At 33.8% G+C, this 11419-nt stretch overlaps 1 protein-coding gene across 2 annotated transcripts in view; it reads left to right on the top strand.

The window, feature by feature from the left end:
• Nucleotides 1–11419, top strand: part of LOC108745809 (protein I'm not dead yet-like) — a 413336-nt gene that overhangs the window by 382027 nt on the left and 19890 nt on the right. The window contains exon 9 of one of the 2 annotated variants that reach the window (XM_018482178.1): nt 2801–3089. The exons of the other annotated variant lie outside the window; for it this stretch is intronic. Within the exon in view, the coding sequence (XP_018337680.1) occupies nt 2801–3085 (285 nt within the window). The 3' untranslated portion in view covers nt 3086–3089. Of the gene's footprint in view, nt 1–2800; nt 3090–11419 lie in introns of those variants that run through there. 2 annotated transcript variants of the gene reach the window in all.

Raw genomic sequence — 11419 nt, 5'->3', positions numbered from 1 at the left:
CGGCGGTGGCGGCGGTAGCGGCGGCGGCGGCGGCGGCAAGTGATGAAAAAAATAAGGAACGCATAGCGGAATATTTTATAATCGATCGAGGTCCTATGTAAACAGCGATGCCGCCGGGATCCTTCTGCGCCTTCCTCCTCCCGCGCCTACAAGTACCCCTCACGTCCCGCTCTAGCTCCGCGTGGGTTAGAATCCCCCTATTAATCCTACTTAGAGAATAACAATAGTAAAACAGAAAGACCTCGCAGAATATTTAAAATTCAAACTTGCTTTGTATTCCCTTCCGCTTTTTTTGTGAGTCTGAAATATAAAAAACATCAAAATCTTCAATGTACAATATTTTGCATGACTATAACGGAATTCCCAATGTACAAAAAACATATATAATAGATGGAGGATTCCTGCTACATCGTGTAATATGGAACATCAATGGGATATATACAAAGATATTTGCCTGACATATGTTAATTATGTTAAAAAAATTACGGAGACAATTACGTTATTGTATTTGATAGATTATAATAATACTAATAATAGCACGAAAAGAGCTGAACAACAGAGGCGTATTACGAATAATTTATGTTCCGATATTATCTTCCAAGAGCACGTGATAGCCACCATCAGTAATGATAAATTCTTAGGCAATTATTATAATTATACAACCAAGTATAGAAGTTTCTGCGACTCGGCAATACTTAGTAGTAAAAGAAGATATCAATCTTGTTATGTTAATGATTGCTGTAGTACCTACAGATAAAAATATATTTTTTATTGAATCAGGAAGAAGTAAAAGCGGAAAAAAATTATTCTTCTCGGAAATTACAGAAATATGAATTTAAAGGATACAATTTTATTAGCCCATTCAGTGGTTGTGACACGATCTCGGTAATAATTCAGAAAGGAAAAATAAAAATTTTTAAACTATTACAGAAAGAAGCAAAACTCCGTGACATAATTAACATTTTTACAAATGACAATTCAATATCAGAAGAAATTCAACGAGCCGGAGAAATTCTATTTTTATTACGCAGCCAAGCATCCATCAGAAGGTGACTTAAATTTTCATCGTTATGTTTTTCGAATATCTGTAATAAAAGAATATGACTTGGTTATTTTCACTACCGCCAATAGTTGGGGCAGCTGTTCAACATTCATTCCGGGTGTATCATCAATTTCAAACATGGTTAGGGAGACATAAAAACCCTGAAAACTGGAGCTGGCAAAAAATAGAGGTCTATCTTCAGTCTGTGCAGACGTTGGACCCTCCTGTACTAGATACTATTTTAAATCTTATATCCTGCAATCGCAGGAAAGATTGTTATTCATCATCGTGTGGGTGCAAAAGATTAGAACTGAAATATTCTGACCTTTGCGGATTCTGCCAAGAAATCGGATGCCTCAATGGTTACGAATACAATAGCGAAATAGAGGAGGAAATATGTACAGACGCTAATTTAGAAGACGCATCCGAAGATGCGTACACGTAATTAAATTCATATTGTCAAATTAAACCTAATTTGAATTATTTTTAATTATAGGTTGCCACTTTACTCCTACTTAATATGTTGTTAATTTAACTAAAATCACATATACATTTAATAAAATATATCTATATATAACAACATATAACTATTGATAACAATTAATATGCCAATAAATAGATCTTTTTTCATAATTGTTCTAATGTTCGTAAATCAAAATGCCTTTAAAAATGATATCTCCGTAACTATCGGTCTCACGACATTCATTAAAAAACCATTTTATAAATAATTAAATACTCTTTTGATTTTGTTATATGCATTTTGTACGTAGGTACAGTCAAATTTGAGATATTCGCGAAGCCAGAACATATTTATGTATTCGAAAATAAGGGATCCTTTAAAAAATTCTCGGAAACAATTGCGCATACAAAGTTCATTAAGAAATGAAATTGTGGGGAACTTTATCAGCTTTATTTTCGAACTAAACATTAATTTCCTTATAATAAATAGTTTCTGAGATATTTGCAAAAAACCAATTTTGTGCGATATTTTTTCAAAATGGCGCAACCGGCCATGTCCTCATACATAGGCAGTTTTGTTATGTTAAAAAGAACACTATCACAAATCTCTATACAAAAATTTAGCTCTGCAGCAATTTTTTTTTATATCGCCAAAAATCGTCTAATTTTCCTGAGCTAGTAAACCTATATCCGAAATTGATTATGCCACAGCATTGCACGTGATATTTGGCAATATTTCATGATTTTACTTCTTTTTTCTTTCTGCAAAAATAAAATAATGTAAACTTTAAGTATTATCATTTGTCATGTGTAATCGGAAGCGTAGTTCCTTAAAATTACGTTACAGGTTTCTTATAAAAGTTTCTCTTTTTGAGATTTCCTCAGTCCTATTGTGGCCGAGCATGGTGACTTTTCTCATGTCTGTGGTGCACACGCTGGTTGTACACAGTCATATAAGACCTACAGTTTAACGTCGATGATTTATTAAAAAAGTAGTTTGACTACTCTTGGTGATTTGCCATTGCCTTCCGAGAGCTACAAACATTCGAAAACATTTATCAGTTCTGCCCGGGATCTCTGGCATAGCAATTCCCTGCGCTGCCTGCTACGCCACGCTCGCACTCATGAGTCATTAAGATCTCTTGATGAGAATCACTTTTCTCTATTATAATAAATTTATTCTGATAGTTTTGAAACTCCTTGTATATTTATGTACCTCATGTTTTATATTTTTATTAATATAATTTTGTTAAGTTTTTCCAAAAAACGTAAATTAATTTTCATTTATCTGTTTTTCAGTGCGTGGCAATGGAACTACATCCTATGTACTTAATGATACCAGCCACCCTGATGTGTTCATTTTCATTTCGCTTGCCTGTTGGTACACCACCGAACGCAATTGTAACAATCGCAGGACATATCCCTACAAATTGGTTAATTATTGGAGGCTGTGCACCTGCAATGTATAGTTTGTTAGTAGAAATTATTTTATTCCCTACATGGGGTGTTTTCGTTTACGGAATTAAAGATTTTCCTGATTGGGCCAGACATGTCCCAGTAAATAACACAGATGTATTTCGTTAATTAATTGAAAGCAATAATTGCAAATATGAAACAGATTAAATCTCAGCCTTCTGTATTTAGTCTTTTTTTACAAAATTTGACTCACTATTAAATTCAAATATGGAAAATTAATATTTTGAGTTTATTTATACTTAAACTACATCGTTTTTAATTTTTCTCAAGCATTATGTTACTTTGAGGGAGTATATTAATGTACTAGGGAGTATACTATTGTACTTTACAAATATACATATTTACGAGAATAATATTGTAAAGAGTAGTGTGATATCTTTCTGAAATAAAATTTAATATGACTTAAACAAAATAAATATATAAAACAAACTTTCATATCTAAATGCGTATTACATTCCGTAAACATAAAGTAGATACAGAAATATTTTTCTTATACTGAAAAATTATTTGTGTAAAATTACATATATGCTAGTTAATTTTTCGACTCATAATCATGTGATATTACAGTTTACATGGAAAATTATAGATTATATTAATGTTACGTCCTATAGACGTTATGATTCTTTTCTTTCGAAAGAGTTGGCTCTACGTCGCGACTACGGGCGGCGCCTATGAGATTCAAGTGGAGCCCGCTGATAACAGACGCATCTAAAAAGAGAGACCGAACGGGTTCCGCGAAACTCGTAAAACGCCAATCAACCAGGAAGGAATAATAACTTTAATGCGGGCTCGAAAAGTGACAAGATTGCATAAATGTATCGAAGTCACGCGATAATAAAATCCAAGCCTTGTCGTCAGAATGACAATTTCATCTTAGGAAAACAGACGCCACATCGCGTTTAAAAAATCATAAAACGCATGGATAATTTTCCACGGTAACGTTATCTAAGTTCGAACTCGCAACTGACAATGGTTGCTCTGCACATAAAACTAGTTGTGTATGATAACCGCCTGTTTACCTAACCACATTTTCCGCGAGAATAACAAATTCGTCATTCATTTGGAGTAATCTTGCCTTTTAGAGAAAAACATAAATAATTTCTTTTCTTCTCGAAACCCCTTTAATGATGCACTTTAGATTAACAACGATTGGACGCTATAAAAATCATAAATCTTGCTAGACATTGCAACTAATTATTGCATCCTAGACAAAGGGCACTATGCTTTTTCTTCGGAGTATAGATAGAGGTCCCGCGGAAGCGCAGAGTGTCAGTGTACTCAGAATAGTCAGTATAGTCAGTCAATCCGCGTTAGTTTCAATTCAAGAAAGTTTAGTCTGCGTCGCATCAGTTCGCAAAAAGGCAACCAATACCTTTTCCGAGTTTATTTGTGGCGAATCTCATACGCCTTGTGCTGTCATCCAGTCATCAATCACTGGACCACATTCTTGGCGCTCTTGCGTTGACAGCGGGTCTACTCGTCAAGTAACGTCAGTCCGGGATTTCGTGATCAAAAAGTAAGTTGGTTGTTATTCTTTCCGAGTGTACACGCGCCCTCCCCGTAACACACATACACACGTATATGCATATATTGTGTATATATATATATATATATATATATATATATACACGTATACTCAAGCATATAATTATTTTAACCCTTTGGTTATAGTGCGCGTCCGTAACGCCTAAAACGTCTCAGGGGCGAATCCCTTACGTCCGGGGCAATAGGTGAGATCGATCATCTCAAAGCGAACCGACCGACGCGCGACTATGCGGAAATTTCGGAAATTTACTCACCGGTCAGCGATCGGAGCTAAGCTGCCCTCCCGTACTTGATCCCACTATCCTGAATTATCCTCTTCCTCTCCTCGAGGAGCAATTCCCTCCCCCTCCTCCGCTAAACCCGCTTCCGCCTCTCCATTTCAACCGGATCTCGCGCCGATCGACTGGGATCGGCTTTTTCGTCTTTATTCTTCCCCTACCAACGAGGGAGATAGACTGGTGACAGTCCCGGAAACCTCACTCTTTATACAGTCCAATACAAATACCTCGTCCCAATGTGCTCCTGCACATTGCCTCCTTCCTGGCCTCCAACCCCCCCCCCCCAGTAATCCCTATCCTCTTTTTCTCCTGTCTCTTCTCACACACACACACACACGCACGCACGCACACACCTTGCAAACGCATCTATTAGATAATTATGATATTTTTATATATTTTTACATAATGTCTGTAAGCACAATTCAAATAAATGTAAGCTAATTGTAAATTAAAAATCGCTTTCCACCTTTTTTAGTTACCTTCGCTTCATTCATCCCTCTAATTCCTAAGATCGCACGAGGTCCAGTCCCGGGTTAAAGGGATTAAGTTCCTTGATCGAAAAAGTAGGACCGACGTTCGCACTGTCCCTCGGAACAGATATCATAGCGTCCTTTCGGGATGTTGACCCACATTTCGGGACCGAAAAGGTGCGTACAACTCACAGGTATACGCCTCTCCGCGTATACCTGTGAGATTAAGTCTAGCCGTCCTTCCACATCCTCTCTATTTTCCCTTCTTGTCTCATTAACCTTGTTTTAAGGGTTTGGACGTAACATTAATTTTACTTGCAATATTTATTTTCAGGATTCCATTGAACAAAATATTTCACATTCAAAATTTTATCTCGCGCTAAAATCATGCGCGCAGTATAATTTTAGTATATTAAACTCTATATACATGTATGACTCTGTATAGAAATATATTATTTCCGTTTCTATGATCGTTTCGAATATGGTTTCATATATTAATTTTTCTACGTTATATTAAACTATATAGAAATTATAGTTTACTGTATATTACAGTTAACTGTATAGAAATTAAGTTCAAATATAAGGAAAAAAATTGTTTCATTTTTAACATATATTGCTTTTTTATTATTCTTGTAGAATTAATTTATAGTTTCAAATACAATTCATTAATTACGCATCGCATATTTCGCAATTTTTGAAAACGCATAAACGATATCGACGGAATTCGAACCTTTGCGACTTCTGGAGTAGTAACTAAACACTCTAACACGGAGCTACAATCGCACACTGAAGAAAATATTTACGTGATTATACTTATGAATCTTTTTCGATTACCAGTATAATAATGCAATATTGCAATCCACATGAAAAATTACAGATTATATTAATTTCACATGTAATATATATATTTGACATTCTATTGAACATGGAATTTTACATACAAAATGTAAAATGTACAGGTAAATCAGACCTATGTCGTTTTACCTCGCCCATTATTTTCTCGGCGCGTTGAGTTTACAGATTCTAATTAACTACAATAATCACACAATATCCACTAAACATGAAATATATATATGCAACATTCCAGATTGTTTCATATTGATTTCAAGCAATACATTTTATTTTTACATTTATGATTTAATTCGTTACAAATAAAACATTTCATAATTCCTTATATCATAAGCATTTCAAATGTGTATATCTTAATTGATACATATTCTAAACGTTTTAAAGATACGTTTCATGTACGTTTAAAAAATTCTTGTATCATAAATATTTTAAATGTGTATATCTCAGTTAAGACTTATTCTAAACGTTTAAGTTTAAAGTTATGTCATTTCACATATATTCAAAAAATTCTTATGTCATAAATATTTTAAATGTCAACTATTCATATAATATGATATATATTTTAAATGCTTCGAAGCTATATTTCATATATGTACGTTTAAAAAATTATCATATTGTAGGTGTTTCAAATACATAATGTGTAGTTTTCATTAACTACATTTACACGACACCCTTACGCCCGATTGCACCAACGTACTTTGAATTTAAGCGAGACTTAAAATTCTCATTTTCTCTCTTTAAAGACGAAAGAGAGGAAGAGATAGAGTTTTAAGCCTCGCTTAAAATTAAAATAACGTTGGTGCAATAGGGTTTAATAACATCCGTAGTTATGAAACTGGCCAATTACAGTCATTCCATTCTTCCGAGGAACAGCTGTGATTGGTCAATTTCATAACTATAAATGTTATGAAACCCGATTAAGGGTACTGTGTAAACGTGGTCAATAAAATGTACGAGTATTGAAGATTTTGCGGTTGAATTTATTTCTATATTTTTATTAAACGTACATCTACGTCGATTTGTGTACAACAGCTTTAAAGTGTACCTGCCAGTGAAAAACGCTATAAGATTTGCACGCGCACGCGTGGTGGCGTATCATCAAAATAGGCGGAAGAAGTTTCGAAAATCAGACCAACGTCGATGGCGTGAAGAAAGGGAGACATTTTTGTGCGAACAAGAAGTCGGTGGAGTGGAGCAACGCGATGAGAAGATCTCAGGCGATTCCGTTCTGATTATTCCGAAACGTCTATAATACAGGGTGGGGCCAAAGTCCCGCTACCATTGCAAAATTGCACGTCTACACAACACAACGGTTAAAGCTAAACTGAGCTATACGTCACATAACCAAGATGGCGCGCAATCAAAATGGTAGCGGGACTTTTGCCCCACCCTGTATATAACCGTTGATTAAACATAGTTTTTGCTATCTCTAGTCTTTCCCTGGGATTTCCATCGAGACCAAACTTTAACATGACCCGACGGACGTGTACCCATATGTGTCGAAGTTTGAAGCTGTAAAGGAAAAAAGCAATAAGACTGATTGTTATACTGAATACGAAGCATATTTTTAATGCTTTCTTAATATCATGGCTCCTTGCTCTCTGTACCGATTGAATCGAACACCTCAAGAATGAATCATTTTTTATAATACGTAAAAAGTGTGAAGAACTTATTAAAAATACATAACTGCATATTTGTTGGAATATATAATTGGATTTGTTATAACATATAATTGCAATATAGTTTAGTATAATTTAATTATGAACTATGTTTAAAAAAGACAATATTCAAGATAGTATATAAAAATTAGTCATACATAAAAAAGATATGTACTTATTTATTAATTTTGTTATAAAGTTGTTAGTTATACTTACTTTAAAAAGATTTAGCTTTGACCAGTATAGGCTTCTAGTTTATTGATTGTGTTCTTATTAAATTAATTCTTTTTAAATTAATTTTAACCCGTGAAAAAATTGTATAATATAAGTGATTATAAATGTGATCATGTATAATCATATATGAGTCCATGTACATGAACCATTTATGATCATATTGTACATATATTATGATCATATGGTATATATGATATGTAGTACATATTTTTCCCGGGAATGGAAAATATTTTAATCACATGTTCTAAGCTTTGAGTTTTCTGTCATGATAATCTGTCACGAGGAACAAATTTTTTATTTTTAATGAACATTTTATATTTTATATTTCTATCTTGTAATATTTGTTTATATCTATTTTTTGTTAATAGATGCTTGAAAGAAAACGGAAGGAATTAGTTACAAAGGTTACAAAAAGACTTTTGCGTAGAATCATATCTAATGAATATTATTGTAAGACTAGAGGACGTAAACATGTTAATAGTAGAATACATAATATTTCTCATAGAACAATTGAAAATAATATGTCAACCATATCTAATTACATACATAGTACTAATGATTACTTATGACACAATAATGATATAAATATTATATAAGTAAACAAACGATTGATAGGATCTACCATTTTCAAACTAAACTCATTGAAATCAGCGCCTTATAGATCGCGGTAAGATGTTGAACTAATGATTTAATATACATTCAATAAAATTGAAAGTATATAATTAATTTTTCAGACATAAATTGAGAGCCGATGAAATTATCGGATTCACACAATAATTCTGAAATTAATGAATCCCCCCAAATTCTTCCCAATCTTAAAAACTGTAATAATTTTATTGCGAAAAAATATTGCCTCGGCCGGGAGTCGAACCCGGATCTCTTGCATTCCGTGCGAGCGTCCTGAGCCTTTAGACTACCGATCACTCAATTTATGTCTGAAAAATTAATTATATACTTTCAATTTTATTGAATGTATATTAAATCATTAGTTCAACATCTTACCGCGATCTATAAGGCGCTGATTTCAATGAGTTTATATAAGTAATATTAATAATAATCTTTATAATCCTATTTTCAATAAATTAACAGAACCTATATATAAATACTAATATTAAGGAAGATATGTTTGAAGCACAGAATACAATTAGTTCTGCAGATAAATTAGTTGAATGAATTATTACTAGTAATATTTCACATAATTCTGCAAATAAGTTGTTGTCAATAATGCGATCAGAAAATTTATCTATTTCAAAAAATTGTAGAACGTTATTAAAAACTCCTACATTTTCTAGTAATATTGTTAATATACCACCTGGTAAACACATACATTTTGGTATCGAAAAAGGTATATTACATATAATGCATCAGAGTACGCTGTCACAAAATTTAGATGTTCTTTAATGATTAATATTGATGGATTACCGTTGTGTAAATCATCAAATAGTCAATTTTGATCTATTTTAATGTCAATCGACTTAACAGAAGTTTCAGAACCTTTTTTATTGTAGGCGTTTATCATGGAACAAAAAAGCTAGAATCAGTAACAAATTTTTTGAACGCTTTGTTTGAAGAATATTTATTATTAAAAAAGAATGATATTATTGTAAATAGTAAATTAATATAATTAGAATTAAAGAAAATTATTTGTGACGCATCCGCTACAGCGTTTGTTCTTTCAATAAAATCTCAAATTCAATAAAATATATGATATTTTAGAGGTAATAAATGTTTGCAAAAAGATAAATATTTAAAATATAAAATGACATTTCCAAAACTTAATATTACATTGAAAACTAATGAAAGCTTTACATTACAATTGCAACATGAACATCATAAAGATATTACTCCTTTAGAAAAGATTGGTATTGAGTTAGTTAATAATGTGCCACTTTACTATATGCACCTAGTCTTGACATAATGAAGACACTTTTAATGTTTTGGATTGGAAAAAAGGGAAGGAATGCTATTAAATTATGCGATAACAATATAAAAGAAATATCAAAAACTCTAAAAAATTTTAGAAAATATATTTTTAAAGATTTTTGTCATTTACCAAGATGTATAGAAGATATAGACAATTAGAAAGCAATAGAGTTTAGACAGTTTTTATTATATACAGGTCCCATTGTACTAAAAGGAAAGTTGTCTAAAGAACAGTATAAACATTTTTTACATGTTGCTATAAGAATTTTGTATTCATCGAAATGCATCAGTCTTAATACGTATGCAAAACGTTTAATTAAGTATTTTATCGTTAAGTATAAGAAGATATATAGTAAAGAATATATTACATATAATGTGTATAACCTTTTACATCTTTCTAATGTTTCTTATTGTTTAGAAAACTGAATAATTTCAGTGCTTTTAGATTTAAAAGTTATATGAGTAAAATTAAACTGTGTTAGCATAACAACCGCTAGTCTCGGGGAAGGAAAACTAGTTGCAGTAGTGATCCCCGGGGTGGGTGGGTCCCAATCACCACGACACAGCGCGTCCTCGGGTTGCGGATAGAGGAAAAGCCTCGCTATCTCGGTTGAGGATAGAGGCTAGCTGCGAATAAATTGAATAAGCAGTCGCGGACAGCCGATTGGAATGGTCCTCCTGTTTGGGGGTTGGGCGTGGGTTTGATAGGCTCACACCGTGAAACGACTTTATCTTGAAACAACCAAAACTCGCCATGGATTCTTCTGGGGTAAAATTTTCCGGAGGTAAACTAGTCCCCCGTTCGGATCTCCGGGTGGGGACTACCTCGGGGAACTCATGTCGTATAAAGTCAAAACGCGGGAGAGACTTCAAAGTGGGTACGTGGAACGTCCGAAGTCTTTACAGACCTGGGGCGTTTCAATCGATGGTCGGGGAGATCGAAAAGTACGGGGTAGAAGTCGTCGCGTTGCAAGAAACAAGATGGGCCGGGGAAGGTTCGCTTAATGCGGGTTCGTACACGCTTCACTATGGAGGGTCGGAGATCCATAGTCTTGGCATCGGTTTTATGATTAATAGGAAAATCTTATCCGCGGTAAAAGACATTAAATTTATAAACGAAAGATTAGGATTGCTCGTTGTGCAGGGCCGATGGTACAAGATCGCGATAATCAACGTACACGCGCCGACGGAAGATAAAGATGGCGAAATTAAAGACGGGTTCTACGAAGAACTCGAACACCTCGTGGATCAATTACCGAACGATTACATGAAAATAGTCGTGGGAGATTTTAACGCGAAAATCGGTAAAGAGGACATTTTTAGACCAACGATCGGGCTCGAAAGTTTGCACGAGGAAAGTAACGATAACGGAGTGAGGGTAATTAACTTTGCGACCGGCAAAAATCTTATCATCAAAAGCACGTATTTCAGACACAAAAATATTCATAAACAAACTTGGATTTCCCCATATGGAGGCACGCGTAA

The sequence above is a fragment of the Trachymyrmex septentrionalis genome, unplaced genomic scaffold (assembly GCF_001594115.1).
Source record: "Trachymyrmex septentrionalis isolate Tsep2-gDNA-1 unplaced genomic scaffold, Tsep1.0 scaffold149, whole genome shotgun sequence".
Lineage (NCBI taxonomy): Eukaryota > Metazoa > Arthropoda > Insecta > Hymenoptera > Formicidae > Trachymyrmex > Trachymyrmex septentrionalis.
Note: the sequence above shows the minus strand (reverse complement) of the source record. Positions and strands in the feature narration are given on the sequence as shown.